Source organism: Polypterus senegalus, chromosome 9, assembly GCF_016835505.1.
Source record: "Polypterus senegalus isolate Bchr_013 chromosome 9, ASM1683550v1, whole genome shotgun sequence".
Taxonomy (NCBI): domain Eukaryota; kingdom Metazoa; phylum Chordata; class Cladistia; order Polypteriformes; family Polypteridae; genus Polypterus; species Polypterus senegalus.
Genome location: NC_053162.1, coordinates 177,567,160 through 177,591,543, shown reverse-complemented (window position 1 = coordinate 177,591,543; position 24,384 = coordinate 177,567,160). Strand labels below are relative to the sequence as shown.

General features: G+C 43.5%; 1 protein-coding gene across 2 annotated transcripts in view; it reads right to left on the bottom strand.

The window, feature by feature from the left end:
• Window positions 1-24,384, bottom strand: part of fibcd1a (fibrinogen C domain containing 1a) — a 359,996-nt gene that overhangs the window by 17,592 nt on the left and 318,020 nt on the right. For both annotated transcript variants that reach the window (XM_039764396.1, XM_039764397.1), the window contains one exon: window positions 14,596-14,775. In XM_039764396.1, coding sequence (XP_039620330.1) covers window positions 14,596-14,775 — 180 coding nt within the window. The remainder of the gene's footprint in view (window positions 1-14,595; window positions 14,776-24,384) is intronic.

Below are 24,384 nucleotides of genomic sequence, written 5' to 3'. Positions count from 1 at the left end.
GCCCCCTGGTGTCCTGTCCTTGGTTGGGTCCTGCCTTGTGCCGACTGCTGTCAGAATAGGTTTACATTGCCCCTTGTGTCGGACGGCTGGCAACTCATCCCGGCTAGATGGCAGCTCCCCTGGAGTGCAGCAGTGCCCTGGATTCCCGCAGGGCATCCTGGGACTTCAAGTCCGGTTTCTCAGCCCTGTTGGGCACCGTGCGTGCCGCCAGGGGGAGCTGTAAAAGGACCTTGGGAGTCATGCTTCCCTTTCAGCCCGGAAGTACTAGGAAGTCATGAGGATAATTAGATAGATAGATAGATAGATAGATAGATAGATAGATAGATAGATAGATAGATAGATAGATAGATAGATAGAAGGCACTAAATGATAGATAGATAGATAGATAGATAGATAGATAGATAGATAGATAGAAAGGCACTATATAATAAATAGATAGATAGATAGATAGATAGATAGATAGATAGATAGATAGATAGATAGATAGATAGATAGATAGATAGATAGATAGGCACTATATAATAGATAGATAGATAGATAGATAGATAGATAGATAGATAGATAGATAGATAGATAGATAGATAGATAGATAGATAGATAGATAGATAGAAAGGCACTATATAATAGATAGATAGACAGACAGACAGACAGACAGACAGATAGATAGATAGATAGATAGATAGATAGATAGATAGATAGATAGATAGATAGATAGATAGATAGATAGATAGATAGATACTTTATTAATCCCAAGAGGAAATTCACAAGTACTTCCGGGCTGATTAAAGTATTGGGACTCTCCATGTGACCCGGAAGTGCTGGCAAGTCACATGGAAGGAAGAACAGAAGCACTTCCGGGCTGGGCACTATATAATGGACTATTGGAGACCCAGCAAGAGAGTAGGGAGGTAAAAGACAGAGCTGGCTGGGAGGTGTGGAGGAGAGAATTATATTAATTTATTTTTGATTATTGTATTTATTGTGGCTGGGGTGCTTGAAAGGCACTGTGAAGAAGGAAAAGAATAAAAAGAACTTTTCTGTGCTTTTATCCTGTGTCTGTGTATCTGTCGGTTGGGTTTAATGGCGCAACAGCGTCCCCTAGCATTCCTACACCCTCAATTGGATTAACGGGAGTGGATAATATTGCGTTGTGAGGGAGTTAGTGAGCACACCTAATTCATAGCTGGTTCCTGTATTGTGTCTATTGCTGCCAAGAGAGACTCGTATGGGGAATATTTAGGACAAAATAAAATAAATGTACAGTGAAATGTGACAGCCCTCCTTAAGAAAAGGACAAATGTCAGTACATCTCTCTTTGAGTCCTTCCAGTTGAAAAGTCTCAACATTTCAACAGATGGTGCATCACAAGCATTTATAGTAATAAAAATACATTGCATTTGTCTTTCCAACAGATGGTGCATCATAACCCATTAATGCTGCTTTTACATATCCCATAAATAATGGCATAGAACAGAAACATATGCATGGCATTTGTCATTCCAACAGATGGCACATCACAGACTTTAACACTGTTTTTACGAATCCAACACCAAATGGCATAGAACAGAAACATATGCATTGCAGTGTAATTCCAACAGATGGTACATCACAAACCGGACCACTGCTTTTTACAAATCCATACCAAATGTCACTTGACAGAGACATGTGTATTGCATTTGGCATTCCAACAGATGGCACATCACAAAGATTTGCAATAATGCATTTTATTATAACATAGGATTGTGATGCACCACCTGTTGGAATGGAAAATGCAATGTATTTTTATTACTGCACTCATTCCAATAGATGGCGCACTGCAAATGTTAATGCTGAGGTCCACGTTGATCATTTAGATTTCAACCCATCTTAGATGGCTAGTGCAGCTAGTAAACAAATAAAAGCATCAATGAAATGTGAGTTGCTGCTGGTAATTTGCACTGCTTTATGTTGTTTGCTTGAGCCCACAGGTCACTGCTGCGTTCTCTTTCAAAACACAGGCAGATTGAATTTCGACTTACTGTACAAGCAGACGTAGCCCACCAGGCCCACAGACAGATGAAATATTCTGGTAATGAACGCCAGTATCCAAGCATGCAAATCATGCGGCTGATTAATATTTAAAAGCGGCAGCGAGGGGATCAATTACGTGACCCCCCAAGTCGGCAGTCACACTACATTAATAGCTAATGGATCTGTCCCAGTGACTTATAGCACTGTCTCCGTAATGAGCAGGGCATACTGTGTGGCCACGGCGGTGGCATCTTAAGTTTATCGTTAATTGTACTTTTTTGGTGGAGGAAAAATGAGTCAAGTGGAAAACCGATGCTTAAGTGGTATTTTAGTTTTGTAGGGACTTCCACTGTGGGCACCATAATGTGACCCTTGCCTCCAGAGGTGATCAGGTAAGAACCCCACCTTTACCTCGGCCAGGCTACCTGCTTGTCCTTCCTTCATGGCAGCTACCTTATTTACAGTAGAAGTTCAAAATATATTTTATATTCAGCTAATGCACAATTCTGCCCCTCATGGGAAAAGCTTACCATCAGCCTCTGGCTGGCTAAGACAAGTCCAACAAGGAGAACAAAAATGGTAAAAAAGCCACAAATCACAGCAAACAAACTAAAATCTAGAAAAAGAAGCAAAAATAGCCCCAGAAGATCAAAAGACACTCACAAGTCTGAACTCCAACAACACTCAGTGACGCTCTGAAGCAGGGGTCCTTAACCTGAGGTCCAAGGACTGTCCATGGATGGGATTCAGGGGGTCCGTGAGATTCAGATAAAATGAACATTTATATTCACTATACAGCCTGGCACTGTTGATTTAGAGTTGATGTAGTAGTAATGGTAGTTGAAAATGTAGTAGTAGTAGGTCTGTTTTAATTTGCACAAGATGTGCCACGGCCCACCTGCCAAGTTGTTCTGCCTGCCTAAAGTAAAGTCATCCCTGATAAAGAATCGCAGGAATCATCGGGTAGAGTTGTCCTGTCATGGGATTGGCTGGCCCAGCAATGACTCAACTGTGGAATGGCCAATAGGGGGAGGCAGCTTGATGGCCAAGGTCTCCAGGACTCTGAACAAATCCAAATCGTATTATGTGATATAATACAATACGATTTATTTTTGTATAGCCCAAAATGACACGAGGAGGGCCGTGGTGGGCTTTAAACATGTTAATGTTCGATGTTAATGTTGATTTATTTTGTTTTATAATTGTGTCTTTCATTTTTCTATTCTTTAATATGTAAAGCACTTTGAGCTACTGTTTGTATGAAAATGTGCTATAGAAATAAATGTTGTTGTTGTTGTTGTTGTTAACAGGCCCCGCCTCTTGGCAGCCCCCCAGCCTTAACTCTAAGAAGACAAGAACAAGCTCCCAAAAAAAACCTTGTAGGTAAAAAATGGAGGAAACCTTGGGGAAGGCAGTACAAAGAGAGACCCCTTTTCAGGTACGTTGGGTGTGCAGCGGGTGTCAAAAAGAAGGGACGGGGCGGTCAATACAATACAATACAATGCAATACAATACAATACAATACAATACAATACACAGAACAGGACACAAGTCATCCTCAATACAATAAAATAGTGCAATAAAAATATTACAAGTACAGAGCAGAATTCAACAGTAGATGACATCACATAAGAGGATTCTGATTTGTCCAGAGTCCTGGAGACCTCAGCTATCAAGCTGCCTCGCCCTATTGGCCATTCCACAGCTGAGTCAGCGCTGGACCAGCCAATCCGATGAAAGGACCACCTCTACCTGATGATTCCTGTGATCCTCCATCAGGGATGACTTTACCTTAGGCAGGAAGAACAACTTGGCAGGTGGGTGGTGGCACCAAGTGGCACATTTGAGTACCAGGAAGAGAAACAGAAAAGGTGTGGGCTAGTAACAAATTATAATGATCAAATTGAGTATGATAAATATCATAAATATCATCTAGTGTTGAATTTTGCTTTGTACTTTTAATACTTCTATTGCAATGGTCAGACGAGATTAGACAGGAGTCCCCGTGGACTGAGATGTTTGCTGATGACATTGTGATCTGTAGCAAGAGTAGAGAGCAGGTTGAGGAGACCCTGGAGAGGTGGAGATCTGCTCTAGAGAGGAGAGGAATGAAGGTCAGTAAGACCACCAAGACAGAATACATGTGTGTGAATGAGAGGGAGGTCAGTGGAATAGTGAGGATGAGGGGAGTAGAGTTGGTGAAGGTGGATGAGTTTAAATACTTGGGAGTAATGGGGAGTGTGGAAGAGAAGTGAAAAAGAGAGTGCAGGCAGGGTGGAGAAGAGTGTCAGGAGTGATTTGTGACAGATGGGTATCTGCAAGAGTGAAAGGGTAGTGAGACCAGCTATATTATATGGGCTGGAGACAGTGGCATGGGAGACAGAGCTGGAGGTGGCAGAGTTAAAGATGTTAAGATTTGCATTGGGTGTGATGAGGATGGACAGGATTAGAAATGAGGACATTAGAGGGTCAACTTTAGACAAAGTTAGAGAGGCGAGATTGCGCTGGTTTGGACATGTGCAGAGGAGACATGCTGGGTATACTAAGAGAAGGGTACTAAGGATAGAGCTGCCAGGGAAGAGGAGAAGATGAAGGCCTAAGAGAAGGTTTATGGATGTGGTGAGGAAGAGGGTGTGACAGAGCAAGATGATGAGGAGAGGAAGATATGGAAGAAGATGATCTGCTGTGGATACCCCTAATGGGAGCAGCCGAGAAAAGAAGAAGACTTGTAATATTTCTATTGAACTATTGTATTGAAATGGGGATGACTTGTGTCCTGTTCTATGTATTGTGTTGTATTGATCCCCCTTTTTTGACACCCACTGCATGCCTAACCTACCTGGAATGGGGTCTCTCTTTGAACTGCCCTTTCCCGAGGTTTCTTCCCAAGGGTTTTTTCAGAGTTTTTCCTCGTCTTCTTAGAGAGTCGAGGCTGGGGGACTGACAAAAGGCAGGGCCTATTAAAGCCCACTGCAGCACTTCTTGTGTGATTTTGGGCTATTATAAAAAATAAACTTTATTGTATTGTACAAGAGGATTGTATTTCCTAATTATAATGAGTGGCCATTACATTTTGCATAAAAAAGGAGTGGTTTATTAGATTGTTTACTTTAAAGTTTAATAATGCTTTGTGTATGTCATATATGTATGAGACAATCAAATCTCGATAAATAAAGTACATGATGTTCATTGCATGCAAAGTTGTGTTTATGTGGATATTTCTGGGGGAAGGGGGTCCATAGCTTTCATCAGATTCTTAAAGGGGTCCGTGACTCCAAAAACGTTAAGAGTCACTGCTCTAAAGGAATCCAGAAGATAAAGGCAGGGGGCGGTCCCTTCAGAGGTGACATCATGATGGCCCCGCCTCTTGGAGCTCCACCCACAGACTACAAGGAGAATTTCCACACTTAACAATGCAATACTTAAATACTAGAAAATCAATCGACCTAACAACACCAACCGAATTTACAGGATAACTGAAATTACCCACAAGGCAGGCTACAGCATAACACTTGGCCACTAGGCCTGCCCCTAAATCCCGAGTCCGAGCCCCTTTACTTTACATGTCCGCATTCAGGACTGTTTGGATTCATCCAGTGCTTCATCCTGGTACATGCAGCATGCCGCATACCGCGCCTTTGCCCAGGAAGTCTCTGTGGACCCCCAAAACAAGCATTCTGTTTGCTGTGTAATTGAGATAATGAACAAAAGCAGAGTGGCTCGCTGCTAAATCACTGGAGCGGGAAATGAAGGCTTTGTGCCGACTTAATGAAATGAGCAGAGGCACTGCAGCGTATGGACCCTCACTGCCAGGGTGCAACTCTTTCAATATTTCACTGCATACTTTGCATACATTTTTGGGAATAACGCAAAGTCGTGACTACATTAGTGGTCTTCTTCACTTGATTTAGCAGGGAAATGTTAATGTTATAGAAGTGGGGCTTGAACTCAGATCCCATTATCAGATAAAGAGAGAAAACTTAAAAGACGGGTTTAAGGAATTTAAATACTACAAGCAGATTTCCGCCCATATGACGGCGACAATTAAAGGGTTAGGAGGCGTGCTGGGAGTCGCCTTTAAAGACAGGAAGTAGAAAAGTGGAGAGGAGCCAAGCAAGGTGCCTGGAAATGACTCAAGAGTTTTAGAAGAAGGCTTAATGGGAATGCTGGTTAGGTGAGTTTGAGACACACAAGGATACCAAGAAAATGTCACCGATGGTACATGCAGGGCAGGACATATCAAATAGTTTTAAACGTATGTATTCAAAGTGGCCAGTGTAGCAGTAAACCACACTGCATTTTTCTTTCCAACAGATGGCACATCGCAAACACTGCCTTCCAGGTATTTGCAAGGCTTTGCAGCTTAAATAAAAAGAATCAGGCAAGTAAAGTAGTCAACTTGGTGGGGGGGGATTATAAGTTTTGGTGTAAAAATGTAATTATCTGTTTATCCTGCTGAGGCTCATTCTCACCTGGACAAAGCTGGCCACGCCATGAGGAGGATGTTTTTATGATATCTCCAGGCCTTTCAGTATCATCCAGCCATTCAATTGAAAGAGTAAACTCAGGGATTTGCGGGGTAGATGAGCCTGTGGGGTCCTGATGATGGACTGTCTGTCAGGGCAGACCCCAGTTTGTGAGGCTCAAGGACTGTGTGGGCAACACTGGAGCACTAGAAGGAACAGGCTGGTCTGTTTCTGTCTTGACATCTCAGACTAGAAATATAACAGCAGGTCAGGTCACCTGCAGAAATTCTCAGATGATTCTGCACTTATGGGGGTGTACTTACTGATAAGGGGGGATATGACAGAGAAGAAGAGTCGGGGGGGAGAACTTGGAAAACTGTCTGCAAATCAACATCAGCAAAACCAAGGAACTGCTTATTGACTTTCACCGCACCAAAGAGTCTCCATGTCTGGCCACTGTTCATGGAAGTGAATGTAGAGGTGGGCCACTTCTACAAGTACTTGGGGGTCCACATCAGTGACAGACTGGACTGGTCTTGGAGCACAGAGGAACTATAGAAGAAAGGGCAGAGCGGACTCTTCTTCCTTGGGAGACTGCGCTCCTTTAATGTGGGAAGTGACGTCCTGCACAGCTTCTACAACTCTGTGACGGCCAGTGTGGTGTGCTGGGCCGGGGACATCACTTCAAGAAAGGACCACCGAATCAACAAGCTAAAGAAAAAGGCAAACTCAGTTAGGGGACGCACTCTGGAGTCTCCAACTCTGGTCCGGGAGGGTTTCAGCATCTGCAGATTTTCATTCTAACCCTTTTCTTAATTCGTGCCCTGTTTCTGCTGCTAATTAACTTCTTTTGAATTAATTTTAACTGACCTGTTTTTTTAAGATTTTTTCCCCAGAATTTCTTCATCGTTCCTCTGAATTGCTTTGTTTCTTTCCTTAAATGGCATCCAAACAGAAATGATATGTGAAGTGTGGGAGCCAACAGGAGACCAACTAAGTCAGGGCCTCAGACTCCAACCAATTTCACTCCAACCAGTTACTTAATCAGACGCCAAGTCTTGTTAATTAAACCCATTCTTTAATTCCATGGCATGTTGCTGCTCTCATTGTGCCATAGCAAACATTTCCGAAATTATTGATTTTCTCTTTTCTAAGAGCTCTGGTCAAATGTTTTGTGGACCTGAGCAGACCAGCATTTCTGAGACTGTCACCTTTCTCTATTTTCAGATATTGTATGATGGTCACAGTTTGCTGGGCCTGTTTTGGCTAATTTTATATCTCATTATTGTTTGGGTCCTAATTAAGGTAACAGAAACAATTACGGGGTCTAAGTCTTCAAGAGCAAGTCATCAGGAGTGGGCAGGAGGAGGAGTATAGGAACCTAATCAAGGACTTTGTTAAATGGTGCGACTCAAACCACCTACACCTGAACACCAGCAAAACCAAGGAGCTGGTGGTGGATTTTAGGAGGACCAGGCCCCTCATGGACCCCGTGATCATCAGAGGTGACTGTGCTGAGGGTGCAGACCTTTAAATATCTGGGAGTGCAGCTGGATGATAAAATGGACTGGACTGCCAATACTGATGATCTGAGTAAAAGAGGACAGAGCTGACTATACTTCATTAGAAGACTGGCGTCCTTCAACATCTGCAATAAGATGCTACAGATGTTCTATCAGACAGTTGTGGTGAGCACCCTCTTCTACGAGGTGGGGAGGCAACATAAAGAAGAAGGACGCCTCACACCTGAACAAACTGGTGAGGAAGGCAGGCTCTATTGTAGGCACGGAGCTGGACAGTTTGACATCAGTGGCAGAGCGACGGGCGCTGAGCAGACTCCAGTCAATCATGGAGAATCCACTGCATCCACTGAACAGGATCATCTCCAGATAGAGGAGCAGCTTCACCGACAGACTGCTGTCACCGTCCTGCTCCACTGACAGACTGAGGAGACCCCACACTATGCGACTCTTCAATTCCACCCGGGGAGGTAAACATTAAAATTATGCAAACTTATTGTCTGTTATACCTTCATTGTTATCACTCTTTAATTTAATATTGTTCTTTATCAGTATGCTGCTGCTGGAGTATGGGAATTTCCCCTTGGGATTAATAAAGTATCGATCTATCTATCTATCTATCTATCTATCTATCTATCTATCTATCTATTTATCTATCTATCTATCTATCTATCTATCTATCTATCTGAGTGTCTTTCATATGTTTCTATATATCTATCTCTTCATCTATCTATCTATCTATCATATAGTGCCTTTCATATCTATCTATCTATCTATTAAAATGAGTTCAAAAGAAGTTCATTAGCAGCACTAATTAAGAAAAAGGTTTGAATGAAAACCTGCAGCCACTGCGGCCCTCCAGGACCAGAGTTGGGAACTAAAGGTGTTATTAGGTTAATGGTCTCATCATTGATGTCCATGCTATGGTAATTTGTGTTATTATTTGAAAAATTCTGTTGAATCAAAACTCTAAAGCAAAGTCCCATTCTTATTAAATGTGGAATAAGCAAGATTGAGCGCTAATGACTTCTGTCAGTTTCATGTCATTTCAGAGACACCTGTAGGTTGTTTCGTTTTTCGCAGGGGGTTACCAACACGTCTCTACCACGTCTGTATATCCTGACGGACGATGCCTGAACGGACAGCTACTGTATATTAATAGAAATTATTAAAAGTCTATACATACATGAAAAATAATGATTAAAAAACAACAGAAATGACAAAATTAAAGGAAATACATTTAAGGAAAGGAGCAGGCCCTGGCTGAAACGTAACAACAGCAACTTTTCAAAGGTCTCCCCACCCATGAGTCCTCAGACCAGGCGCCCACCTCCTACAGCTCTCATTGACGTCTTTTTCCCCGGACCTCATCTTCCTTCATCTGCTTAACATTGTCACCTTACTCCTGCTCACCGTCTTCTCGTTTCAGGACTCATCTTTACTTCCCACAGCCCTCATAACACCTTTTCAAGGCCTCCAGTTTTTCTGCACCTTCTACAATTTCATCTCCATCCTTGCAAGACCCCGGCAGGCCCATTGAAACGCATAAAACCGAGGAGGTTACAAAATACTTCTGGTGGACCCCATGCTGCGGCTGACTCTGCTGGGCGGCTCATCAGTTCGGACTGCTCATCGACTTCTTCAGGCATTCACTTCATTGATTTCTGTTTCCTAGTAATGAAGCCGTCCTTCACCAGGTGGAGTGTTTCATTGTGCTTGTTGATTTATGTTTTTTAAAAACCTGCACATCCATTAAAGAACATGGGCATGGGGGCCAGTGCCTATCCTGGGCCACATCAGGGTGCCAGTCCAACGTGAGCCTGCCAATTACCTGACATGTAAGTCTTGTGGCGTACGGTTGGGGCTTTTGCCCAGCCGGGATGCCTTCATGCTGGAAGGACCAGGGGAGGGAGCATTTCCAGAGTATTACCTCCCCTGGAGCGCTAGGTGGCAGCACCCCCTGGGGTGCAGCGGTGCCTCGGACTCCTGCAAGGCTCCATGGGAGTTGTGGAGATCCGTGGGGGTGCTGCAGCTGCTGCTGAGCCCATATGGGCAGTTCTTCTGTCACACCCGGAAGTAGGTCAACAAGCACCTGGCGGACTTCTGGGTGCCTTATAGAAGGAACCAGCAGCCACTAGTCCGGGTGGGAGTAGACAAAGCTTGTCCGGAGGAGTGGAGGAGGAAAAGGAAGAAAAAGAAAGAAGAAGACATTTGTGCTGTGCTGAGACTGTGTTGTGCTTGTGGGAAATGGAGGAAAGCAGTCCTAGTAAGAGAGCAACGACTTTAAGATCTCCACAGATATTCCAGTTGTACCTGCTATACTGGACGGGCTTCAGCAACAGTTCCATACTCTCATATGTTTCTTTCATGTGTGCTGCATAGCCAACAGGTACTGAAGGATAAACATCGCCATTGTGTAGCAGAACAGCTTTCAGGCTTAACATTGACGAATCAATGAAGAGACGCCACTCTTCCGGGTTGTGATCACAACCCAAGGCCGAGAACAATCCTTCAGTGTCACAACAGAAACAGAGACTGTCGACTTGTGCAAAAAAATTTGGTTGTATCATGATGTCGGCCTCGAAACACAGACATTTTCGAAACCTGGTGACGGCAAACACCATTCCTGCAGTCTCGAACCCAGCAGCTCAGCTTTTGCTTTTGACAGACTCAAACCTCTGACCAAATCGTTCAATTCAAACTGTGTTATCAGATGTGGATCGCCTGATGAGCACGGTTCAAAATCCGGGTCAATGTCACTGTCAGTACCCTGCATCGCAGTTTCTTCATCTGGCTCGTCTAAGGTCCAATCCTCTGGTGGTTTCGGAATTGCAAGACTGTCGTCATGTGGCACGGGTCTCATTGCTGAAGGCAGATTAGGATATTCAATTGACTTCTTGTTTTTGGCAGAGAAACCAGACACATTAGTCAAACAGAAGTAACAGTCCGTCACACGGTCTTTGTGTTCTCGCCATATCATCGGAACAGCAAACGGCATCGTCATTCAAGGGCCTCTGAGCCAGGCTCTCAGACTGACAGCACATGTCGCACAACAAATGTGAGGCGCCCATTCCTTGTCTTGATCACCAATTTTGCGGCCGAAATAAAGATAATAAGAGCAGTCATCCAACGTCTCTAAGGCGCAAGTGTATATCTGCCACAGATGTAGATAGCAGAATGTATCGCGGCTGTCACGACATTGACGAGACACCAAAACGTCTATAGCATCAAGCGTACTTACTGTTCTGTTGCCACAGATGCTATACTTTACTATACTGATACTCTACATACACACTGACTATCTATATTAACTCTTTCTGGGGGCGACTTTTGTCAAAATTCAGGGGCTGAGGACGGTAATTAGCTGTAAACTGCGACAAAACTCACCCTTACATTTTAGTTCAACTCTCTTTGCTAGAAGGAAAGTTTAAGTAGCTTTGCTGATTTAACCTCGATTCCCTAAGCATGCATGAGTAAGTGAAGAGCAAACAACCTCTAAAATGACATCGACATCTGGTGAGAGACCAAAGCGAACGTACAAAGCAAAAATATTCCATGGATGTTTTGCGTAATTTCGTACTTACTTGTCGGACTCTGAGTTTAATGCATGTGATCTGGAGATAGATATTGAAAACGAAAGTGAGGTACCCGTGTCATATCTGATCGGCCTCCAGCTGATCGTGGTAGCTAGACACTTTCGTGTAGCTGATGGTAGGACCACTACTTACGTTGACAAGAGGTACAAACCAGATCGCGTCACACTGCAACCGCCAATGCCGCCCACCTGCTGTGCAAAGACAGCCAGGTAGCCAGCTCACCATGCATTCCCGCTAAGCAATCGAGATGCAGCCACTGCTGCCAGAGATGCCAAACATGCGCCAACAGCAGGCACAGCACATAGCAACAGACGTTTTATGTTGATTTATGTGTGGAAACCACTGCTTTGTGTGCTTCTGGAAAAAATATTCAGCCCTCAAAGAGTTAACCAAATGAGCAGGATCGGTGGATGCAAGCCACCTTTATAACAGGCTGAGACAGCGTCAAGCTCGTTCACACCTGCCCTGGATGGCAACTTCCACAGAACAGCTTCCAACCTGGCCTGATTCCATGCCCAGGCGGCACAAACCGTTGTTAATAAGTCACTTATGGGAGCGAAAATGTTTGAATAAAATCACGGCAAAAACTGAAACGGTACGTGATGGGTAAATTTTGATGTGATATTCGTGATCAGCACCCAAATCTATGAGAAACACCCAACAGTTTTCAAGAAGCAAAAACTTTGTTGTGCAGTGTAACCAAAAAACCCCTGTCAGAGGTGGCTAAAAGGTGGCGACCCCGCCGGGACACCCAGGAGGACCGGAGAAGGGCTTGTGCATTCCCCAGACCATCTGGGGGCAACTGCCCTGGTTCCTTTGGGGGCCACGGGTACAGAGCTTTGAAGCTCCACCCTGTAGGGGCCCGGGTCACCGCTATGGGGCGCCCCCATGCCTTTGGAGCCCTGGACCAGGAGGTGCTGGGGAGAAGAGGAGCAGGGACACCCGGAGTGCTTCCGCCACACAGGGGCATGTCGGTGGGAGATTGCCGGGAAGCACCTGGAGCACATCCGGGTGTGGATAAAAGGGGCCACCTCCCTTCATTCGAGGCAAGAGTCAGGAGTGGAGTGGACTGAGCTTACTGGAGGAGGCAAGGAGGCGGCCTGAAGAGGAAGAAAGGCATTGTGTGGCCAGGACTCTGGGCACTTATGGGGCTTTGTGGTGCACTTGACTTTTGTATATATTGTAAATAAACGTGTCTGTGGATGACATGAACATGTCTACCTGTCTGTGTCCGGGCCAGCCTCCACACCTCAAAAGAAGCCACAATGAAAAATCCAAGGAACTAAACAAAAAATGATCAAAAGACCATAAAATAGAAATGTAAAAAATTCATATGGAGATTAGAACAACTCCAATAAGGTCTAACTGTGGCCTACAGTATACATAGACCCCCGGTGGTCACTGAGACCACCTAATCACAGCACCAGGGGCTTTTAATGTAATTACGGGCCTCACTGTTTTCACCTTGGAGGTCCAGAGTGCCAGGTCCCTAAAACGATTCCAAAACTGCTCAATAGAGGGGGATTTACTGTCAGTCCTCAGCTTCAGCCAGACCACCTGCACCACAGAAGAGGTCCTCCAGACCCGGCCAGCACTTGGACAGGAGATCAGCCAGGAAAAGCGCAGGTTGCTGCTGGAGGAGGTGTTGGAGAGTCCTGCAGGGGGCGCTTATCCTGTGGGCCTGAATGTGAATCCCAGTGCCCCAATGGTGCCATCCTTAGGATGAGACTTAAAACCACGGTGATGACTCTCAGTGGTCATAAAAAATCCCTGGGCATCCTTCGTAAAGAGTAGGGGGTATCCCAACACCTAGACTAAATTGCCCTCCACGGCCTAGTCATTCTTGCCCCAATGCAGTGATGGGGACACTCTGCACAGTAACAATGGCACTGCCCTTCAGATAAAATGTAAAACCAAGGTCCTGAAACATCTCTGAGCGTCCATCATAAAGAGAAGAGTGTAGCCTGATATCCAGGCTAAATGGCCCACCATGGCCTCGTCATTCTGGCCCCCTAATCATCCCCTGTCTCTAACTGGCTAACTGCCTTTCTCCTCCCTACTACCTAACAACTCATATGTGGTGGCACAAAAATGGCTGCCGTCACATCACCCAGGTGGATTCTGCACTTTGGTGGTGGTTAAAGTGGCTCCCCCACTCACTAAAGTGCTGTGAGTAGTCAGACAAGCGCTATATAAATGGAAAGAATTATTATTATTATTATGGGATATCGAGGCACACTCATGATCTTTATAGAATAAAAGATTTATTTCAAATGCAAGTCTCTGTTAGACTGTGAAGCTCCAAATGATACAAAAGGCATCCAACAATCGCTTTATTTGAACACCAACAGCAAAGTCAAAACACAGAGCAGGAGGTCAAAAAATCCAGAAATAAAGAACTGCAAAGCAAATTTGCATCAAACTCCCAGGAACTGTGAGAAACCGACGCCTTTATAAGGCTAAGGGCAGTCCTTAGCTGTGATTGACAGGTGGCCCCGCCTCCCAGGGAACCACCCACAAGACACAAGGCACATAAGCCAGGCATAGAAAACAAAGCACATTAATTAAGGAAAGTCACATTAACAGAAATAAATGACGCAAAGAAGAACAAAAAGAAACTGAGCCCCAGCCAGAGGAGGAACCCCAGCTGAAGTACAACATTCACCCTACCAACATCAAAAACAATTCAGCGTTTGATCGTCTTGTTAAGAGATACCAGGATGTGGTGGGGTACTTGAACTAACAAAAAGGGCTTAACCCAAAAACAAAAATAAAAACACAGAAGATACAATTTGAAGAAAAAAAAAAACTAAATCAACGAATACAGAATAAAAAAGTTGCATCACACAATTCAGGAACGAGTCCCCTACAACACCACGACAATTTCATGCCGTGCACCCAGTGTTGCCAGGATCGTCTTTCACCCCTGTAGCCTCGAAATGGGTTTAAGAAAACACATACGAGATATCATCAAATGGCAAACACGCTATACAGGAACCCTACCTGCTGTTCCAGAATAATCCGCGATAGTGAGGGGGTAGCCGTCTTCATCTGGGTCCACGGAGAACAGTCCCACCCCAAAGGTCCCGTAATGAGCAAACGCCGTGCTGTTCTCAAAGTCCTCCAGGTCGATGCGCAGCTCGTAGTTGGCCTGGATGGTAAGGGCGTGAATTCGCTTCATACCTTAAAAAGGAGAACAACGACAAAAATTAGTGGTGGGAGATCTTGGAGAAGGAAATCGAGTCTCGGACTAGCTAAGGTGGGGACGCCCACTAAGGTGGTCTAACATCTACAGGATTTGAGGAGAATAAACCATTCGGCTGTAATTTATACTGGGAGGTTTGTCGAAACCCCCTCTTCAAGACATGACCTCTAATCTTCTGCCTAAATCCCAATTTGTACTTACTGTGTTGAGCCTGCACACAAACCTCAGCAGCGACCAAAATGCATTTTACTGGTGGCAGCCCATATGATCAGCGTGTTTAATAATATTCTCCTAGTCAGTAGGTGCCAGTTTTTGGTCAGTGTTGTATATCAAGCAATTTCACAGCAGAATGAATGAATCCTTTACATCACAGTTAATTAAACTATGGGTTGCCCCGTTTTGGGTCCTGCAGGGTTGTGACTCACCGTTGTATTCGATGGGAAAGAGTCGGGTACAGTTTGCACAGTCTCTCACTGTGGCAGTTTAATCAAACGACTTTTCTCTATTTCTAAGCTATGACTGCCGGCAGCAGCTCTCTAAGGCTGGGTGATAATGATCTTAACACTCCGACACTATGTGAACCACCGAGGCTAATTAAACATTACTATGTTTTCATTTAAAAGCAGAATTTCAATATTTGAAAGATCTCTGTCCACCCATCTTCACATTGTTTATGAAAGTATCTCTGTCCACATCAAAATGACTGTCATGGTCATTCGTCTACACTGGGCATGAGTGCATTGGAGGAAGCAGGAAGAAAAAAGTGTCCTTCTTGAAGGGATGGTTACACCTTCAGTCACAGGAATTATCGCAAAACTGTAGCGACTGGTATGGAGCCGCCAGACTGCACAAAACGCATAAGTAAGCAACACACCAAGAGTCATGGAAAGCGACTGCTCTCTGTCTGATATGTTGGCGTATGTCAGGGAATGAGATTTTATAACGAGCAGGAGCCAATCAGAGAAGGACCGCATAATAAAAAGCAATCAGAGCCAATCAAAAAACTCTCTGTCTTCACCCATTCACACTGCGATGCCAAAATGGTGTTTATAGAAGTACGTGGCTCTGGAGAGCATTTCTCAAAAGTCTCCCTTTTCATGACTTAAAATCGCACGGACAGTGTGGATGAAAGATAAAAATGGAGACAAATGTATGCGTTTGTAAATGAAAAAGTTAGTAGTGGGATGTAGGTAAAGGGAATTCAATTTCTCCACTTCCCCTGGGGACTAATCTATCTATTATATAGTGCCTTTCATATCTATCTATCTATCAATCTATCAATTATATAGTGCTTTTTACATCTATCTATCTATCTATTATATAGTGCCTTTCATATCTATCTATCTATCTATGTATCTATCTATCTATCTATTATATAGTGCCCTTTACATCTATCTATCTATCTATCTATCTTTCAATTATATAGTGCCTTTCACATCTATCTATCTATCTATCTATCTATCTATCATAAAGTGCCTTTTACATCTATCTATCTATCAATTATATAGTGCCTTTCATATCTATCTATCTATTTATTATATAGTGCCTTTTACATCTATCTATCTATCAATTATATAGTGCCTTTCACATCTATCTATCTATCCATCTATCTATACTAATAAAAGGCAAAGCCCTCACTCACTCACTGACTCATCACTAATTCTCCAACTTCCCGTGTGGGTGGAAGGCTGAAATTTGGCAGGTTCATTCCTTACAGCTTCCTTACAAAAGTTGGGCAGGTTTTATATCGAAATTCTACGCGTAATGGTCATAACTGGAAGCAGTTTTTCTCCATTTACTGTAATGGAGATGAGCTTCAACGCTGTGGGGGCGGAGTTTCGTGTGACATCATCACGCCTCCCACGTAATCACGCAGTACATAGAAAACCAGGAAGACCTCAAAAAAGCGCTGAAGAAAACATGCATTATATAATTGAGAAGGCAGCGAAACAATAAGAAGCGAGCGAGTGACATATACAACCATATTCATGAGTTCTGCTACTTCGGAAACAAAGCACGATGTAAACCTACACTTTAAATTAAGTTCATAGACAGGCTGCCGCTGGCGTTTGTAATTTAGTGCCTGCCCATATAAGGCCGTCCGTCAGCGGCAATCCAATAGCAAACTGCCACGGGTAAATATTCACGGGTGAAGGACTGTGCTTATGGAGAGGAAGATGAGATGGTCAGGGTGGTGTTTGACACAAACTCAGCGAAACTGCGAGAGAAAGTTTTAAGTGCCAGGACTAAGGTAACATTAAATACAGCTATGGACATAGCACGAGATGGCACCAGCACAGCTGGGAACCTTCGATGCATGTACACCGAGCGGCTCACGTGAACTGGCGCAGTGCACAGATAAAAGGCAACAGTTCCAAAGGCTGAACAAAACCGAATTACACAATTGAAAAGGCAGCAAAAAATATGAAGCGTCTGATAAGCATATTCATAAATCCAGCTACTGCGGAAACAAAGCACACGGTGGAAAAAGTCAATGTCCGCTAAAGGAAGACAGTGTAAAAAACCCGTGCATGCAGTGTGTCAGGTCTCAGATAAAGAAGAAGGCGAGCTGTTTATTGATGCAGTAAGAAGCGAATCGATGAATGAAACCTGTCATCTTTACAGCGATTGACAAACACGGAATGTAACTTGAACACAACACATCCTACAAATACGAACCTGATTGAAAGAAATAATGATAATCAAATCCTTGATGACAGCAACACTCAGTAACACTCACAAAACAAATACTGTATATTGACAGTCATGTTACGTTATTTTTAAAATGTTCCCTTTTCTTTTCTACCTTTTTTAACACACTACTTCTCCGCTGCGATACGCGGGTATATATATATGTATATATATATATCCCGCTCTACATACTCGAATAATGGATACTTTATTTGCCATCAATGATTGTTTTGGTAAAGCCATGCTCAGTGTATTCCTTAGATGAGCGGTACAAAAGTAAGAGCGAGGGAGGATGACTCATTGAGGCATGCAGGCTGTAGTCTTGCGTCAACTCTATCTGAATTGCGATCACATTTGAAAAAATATATCTTTTCAAGTTCTATTTAGTCCATATGTGTCAAACTCAAGGGCCGGGCCACATCCGCCCGGCGTGTAATTATATCCGCCCGAGATCATTTTATATACTGTATTATTGTTATTAAAGCCGGGTATATGAAGCGCTGGTAACACAATAAACTACAGATCCCATAATGCAGCGCTTCAGCTGCCTTGCATCAGGGTAACCTGAATGCAATTCAGAAGATACAGAAAACAGCATAATTAAATAAGAATCTGACACTTCAGCGGACGTTTTAACCCGTGCACAATCACAAAGTGATTTCAAGTGAAGCTGCTTTTATGGGAGACACAAATGCACCAGTTCACCTTGCCCCACTTTCCCTGTTGCCAAGTACTGTTAAACCAAGTCGTCACTACGGTGTTCCCAAATCGCACTTTGCTGATAAACTGAGCGCACTGCGCACTGAGTTTGCACGGCGCTTTGGTGACTTTGATGAACAAAAAAAGTCCGTCTACATGCGGCTCGAACCTTGTGCATGTTTGGTAGCACATATCTGTGTGAGAAGCTCTTCTCAGTGATAAAGACTAACAAAACAGCACACAGGAGTCGCCTCACTGATGAGCACCTGCAATCCATCCTGAGAATCTCCACAACACAGAACCTCACAGCAAACAGAAACGAACTTGTGGCCAAAAAGATGCCAGGCGTCCAGCTCTAAAATGACATATGAGCAAAGACAACTGAATGATTTGATTTGTTATTGCACGTAAGAGCGGGAGTCAACCGTTTTAACAAACAGCGTATTGCACTGATCTGAAATAGCTGTGTGTGTATATATGTAGATATGTATGTATATGTATATATATGTTTATATATGTGTGTGTATGTATGTATGTATATATATATATATGTTTATGTGTGTGTGTGTAAATATATATATATATGACAACAACACTCATCACTCACAACAGTGACAAAACAATTACATTGACAATCAGGTTACGTTATTTTCAAAATGTTTCCTTTTCTTTTCATTGCTTCTTTAACACACTACTTCTCCGCTGCGAAGTGCGGGTATTTTGCTAGTCTATTATATAGTGCCTTTCATATCTATCTATCTATCTATTATCTATTATATAGTGCCTTTCACTCTATCTATCTATCTATCTATCTATCTATCTATCTATTATATAGTGTCTTTCACTCTATCTATCTATCTATCTATCTATCATATAGTGCCTTTCACATATCTATCTATCTTGTCTTTAATATATAGTGCCTTTCACATCTGTCTAGGTGAAGTGGTGGCTCTGAGGCTAGGGATCTGCACTGGCAATCAGAAGGTTGCCAGTTTGAATCCCATAAATGCCAATAGGGACCCTGCTCTGTTGGGCCCTTGAGCAAGGCCCTTAACCTGCAATTGCTAAGTGCTTTGAGTAGTGAGAAAAGTGCTATATAGATTAAAAGAATTATTATTATCTATCTATTAAATAGTACCTTTCATATATAGTGCCTTTCACATTTATCTATCAATCTACTATAAAGGTGGTGGGCAGTCCCTCAGTGTTGACATCATGATGGCCCAGCAGTCTGAAATCCCATTTTAAGGGGTCAGGGCACATAACATAGCAAAAACACTGCAAATAAACAAAACAGTATTCAACACATAATGACAAAAGCATAACTAATAATTTAATGTACAAAACAGTATCTAACAAAACATAAAAAAAATAACACATTGAATTCTTTAGGGATTAAACCCTGGAAAACCTTAACACACGTGGCATGCTGGCCCATTGCAGGGCTTGTTTAAAACGCTCAGGTGAAGGTAGGTGGGTGTGCATGAGCAGAGTGAACTGCTGCCTAGCAACAGAAGGTGCTCCTGGCAGAATGGAGGCGTGGCTAAAAGCAAGAGTCCTGCTTTATGGCGAACAACACCAACTATGACTTCAATCGCAGCGCCACGGCAGGACCCTCTCAGAGGGATTTGGATCGTCCAGCAGGTAGAAACCTCCCTCTTTGTAGTTGCTGGTCCACATCTCTAAGTCTTAATAGAAAATCAAATTTGAATTTATTCGTACATCTCACAGGTGCTACTTATTATTCGGTCCTCATCATTTACTCTCTTGGATTAAAGTGGGCTCACTGGAGATTATATTATTACACCTTTTAAGCATTTCTAGACTCTAATTTTGTATTGGATTTTTATTGGATTCCTTTTAGAGATGTTCTCTCTTTCCATCTCATGTTTAAGCACATTTATATTCCCCATGCATGGTGATGGATGGATCGTTGACCTGCAGATCTCATTATTTGATTACGCCACTTTCCAGTGTGTTGGCTGCAGGTGACCATTGAGATGAGCTTGTTTGTAGGTTGGGGACATGTCACAATGGCTCCAGCATGGGTGGAGGTCCTCAGCAGTCCACTGCCGCGTTGCTCAAATGGTTAGAAGAGTGTAAAAACCAGGAGATGAAGATTTCATTTCAAGGAGGGTGCATGTTCCCTGAAGCTCCATCCACTCTGCTGAGTAGTAGCTTTGTGCTTTGGGTGCCTCATAGGTGGGCATGAATGCATGTCTGGGAAAAAACCGGAGCTCATCTGCATTTCCATTGTTTGGCAGAATGATTTCTAGGCTGAGTGTCCTAGTAATGAACATCTCTTAGTTATTTGGCTAAAGATCCATCCCATACCATGTGGAGGACCCCTGTACTTAGTACCAAAGTTCTGGTGCTGATGAACTTTCATTTTAATTCATCTGCAGTGGCTTGGTGACAGATGTGAGTGCAGAGCTGCAATAGTGCAGACTTTCTAGATGGCAACATTCTTGGAGCCAAATATGAACTGCAGGGTATGCTGGGAGCTGTAGTCCTGTGAAGCAGCCCTACTGGGTTCCATGGATGGCACCAAGGGGGTGCTGCAGAGATTAGCAGTCCCTATTCTGTAGGGCTTCCATCTGTACTGAAAGTGCTTCCTACATGAAATGTCCTGAATAAAAGGAGCAGCTCGGCCAGTCATGAGGAAGACAACATTCGCCTGAAGTGCTCGGGGGCCCGTGATGGCAAGGGGCCTTTACATCAATTAACTGTAAAATTGAATGATCGAATATCTGTGAGTCAGAAAGACCGGGGGGACCACCTAATTCAACAAATACATGAGTCAAGAGTGAAAAATGCCATGCTGTTTTAAGGAGCTAAGTCATCCAGGGGCCTGTTTTCAAAACTCTCTCTTTTCACCCATCCACTTCCACACCCGCCAATGCTGAAATAGTGTTTGTAGAAGTACGTAGATCTGGAGAGCATTTCTCAAAAGTCTCCCTTTGCATGGCTTAAAATCACAGGGACAGTGTGGATGAAAGAATAAAAATGGAGACAAATGTCTGCGTTTGTAAACGAAAAAGTTAGTAGTGTGGATGTGTGTCTTAATGCGACCTTGCTCGTCCGAGAGGAGTAGAAGAAGATAAAGAGAAGAAAAAAGACAGTGTTGAATTTGTGTCTGAAATTCCACAAGAAACAAACCTGTTGAAGGTGTTTTGTGATAATAAACCATTTATTCAAACCTGGGAATTGTGTCTGGGGTTTTGTGCTGCCCCCTGCAGGTCACAGGCCTCACTAATGACTTAAAAAGCCTGTGACTTGTACTCCTCTCATCAAGGCGCTATATAACCTGACATTTTGTTAACCTTCTTAATGGCTTCTCAACACTGTCTGGTCGTTGATAGTGTTGAGTCCACTACGACTCCTAAATCCTTCCTCATAATATGGACTTTCGATTTTCAAACCTCACATTTTTCCTTCTTAGGTGTAATACTTTACATTTATGTCCATTAAATTTTATCTGCACAGATCTGCCCCAAGCCTGCCTGCTGTCCATGTTCCTCTGATATAAAGGATTCTCAATTATCTGACAATTCAGCTATCTTGATGTTGTCTGCAGACTTAACCGGCTTGTTACTTATATTCCTATCCAAATTATTTATATTGTGACTGCTGCTGTAGGGGGGACGCAGCTGCCCTTCAGAAACCTCCACTTAAACAGCTTTTCAATGGGAAACAAACACACTCTTCACCTCCTCTTTGCGGAATCAGCTGCTTGCTGCCACGCTGGCTTTCCAGGCTTCGAACATTTAAAAGACCGAGCCGCGGCCGTTCTGTGTTCTCACCCTCCTGTCTCTCCACCCCCCAGAGGGAGTCTGCCAGTACCCTTTCATAAGACTAAGTGTTGAGATATACGACACCTGGTCCAATTTCTCCAACTACTCATCAACATGGTGCATAGGATAAGCATCAAATTTGGAAACCTCATTTAAACGTCTAAAATCGATACAGAACCGAATTAAACCATCAAGTTTTGGGACCAAAACGATCGGGCTATACTGGTCTCTTTTACTTTTGCGAATAACACCCAATTCAAGCAGCTATCCGATTTCATCGCATATAACATTCCTCCTCGCCTCAGGTCTCCAAAAAGGGTGCATCTGCACCTTAACACCAGGATCCGTAACAATCTTATGCTCAGCGAGCCCAGTCAATCTTGGCACAGCAGAAAAGACATCAGTGTACTGACCTATCAAAGACAGCAACTCCGCTTTCTGCGAGTCAGTCAAATCATCACCAATAGAAACATTTGCCTGGGACACAGCAGCCACTCTTTCAAGAGACTAAGATGCAAAACTTGCACGGGCTTCCATCTGCCTGGTATCTGGACTTTTTAATTTGCTGGCTCCATATGCTCTGCCGATTCGCAAGGAACTTATGCGGATCAGAAGGAATCAGAACCAGCATGCGATCGGCAGGTTTGAATTCTTGGAGCTTCCTCCGCTTATCATAATGGCATTTCTGGGCGTCCCAATCACACTGCTGGTGGTCCACAGTGACAGAAGAAAGTTTAAAAATGTGGTCCTGTAGCAAAACAACCTGGTCTGCAAAGCTAGGGCCGTGAGCAATAGTATACACTCCTGTCCATTCCTCATGAATAACATCCAAGACGCTTCGTGGACACCTGCTAAACAGCAACTCAAAGGGACTCAAGCCTGTGGAGACTGCCGAATCACAAACATCAGGAAAGGCAACACAGAGTCCCAGGACGACAGGTAATCACGAGCGACCCGCCTGATCAACTGCTTCAAAGTGTTATAAACTGCTCTGTCAGCCCCAGCACTGCCCCCTGCTGGACACCACTCTTAGTTTCACTTCCACACATCATCACCCTCTGCTTCTGGAGTCTGAGCCAATTCTGTACTCATCTACACAGCACACCCTGAACTCTTACTTTCTTAAGTTTGATGTCCCCCCGTCTCATGTGGCGCCTCATCAAATGCTTTCTGAAAAATGAAGAAATCGCATTTTTGTTGGCGAGAAACCCAAGTGAGTCCTCAGCTTCAGTGAGTCTAGACCGTAAGGCACTTTGTGGACATACTTTTCTAGCCCATCCACCATTTTAAGAGAATTAATGCAGGACCAAATTCTCTGGACCAAACATTAATAAAGTCCCCCGGCCCAGCCCAGCCAGGCCCCTCAGAAACGTTCCCAGACACACACCCTCATTCACTCCTGGTCACTCTCATTCAGTTAAGTCAGTTCACGCCTGTTAAATCTATAGCTCTGCCAGATAAGGAATCATCAAGCATACCGTATATTGTATGGAATTCATCCCGCTGTTATTATCCTTCCAAATGAGTAAGTGTCCTCAATTAAATTTGTATTTTTCTCATGAAAATCCACAGAGGTTGTACCTAATCATGTAACTTTTACTGATTAGCTAGGAAGTAACATTCCAATTTCACGGCTTGGGGACGCCGATATTTTGGTAGAAATGGAGGCGTTGCAAACTACCCAAGTGAAACTTTAATTTCCCTCTTAGTCCCAATAAATAGTACAGGAACAACTGATGCTCTGAACCAACATTCACTACTATAACATCAGTCTCGAGTCTTGATTGAAGTCATTGATATTTCAACTATGGAATTAATAACAAAGGCTTAAACTAAGCTGAAGGTGGATGTTACGTTGGACGTTTTTGGATTCTCTTTTGTGATTTGTAAGTTCTTGTTTTGGATCCTACAGCGTTTGGGACTGTGTTGTAGGATTTAGATTTTTGTAATGATGAGGTGTTTTAAAGGGCAAACCAGCAGGGAGACACCAAACTGAAAAGGGTCAAAAGCAGGAGGTTGAAAAGTCCCGAAACAATGAAGTAAACGAGGAATCGAGGTCAGAAGAACAAAACGAAAGTCGGGACTCCAACAAAAACAAGAAAACGTTCACGACGGGCTTGGCAAAGGCTTCTGTATCCGCACGGCAAAGTGGGCGGCTATTGAAACTCACAAGCCACGCCCCCCTCCAGCGACAGGAAAGGTTACCCCGGTAACTGGAACAACAGCCTGTGGTGCACTCAAAGCACACAAGATGGCCGTCAAGTGAAATGAAAATCAGAGCTTAACACATTTGACCTCTGCTTGCTTTCTTAAGTAATATTTAACCATTGCTTTTTGATGTTTTTGAATCGTTTTTTGATTTAGCTTTTGTTAAGTGTTTTTCTTTAATAAACTTTATTATTA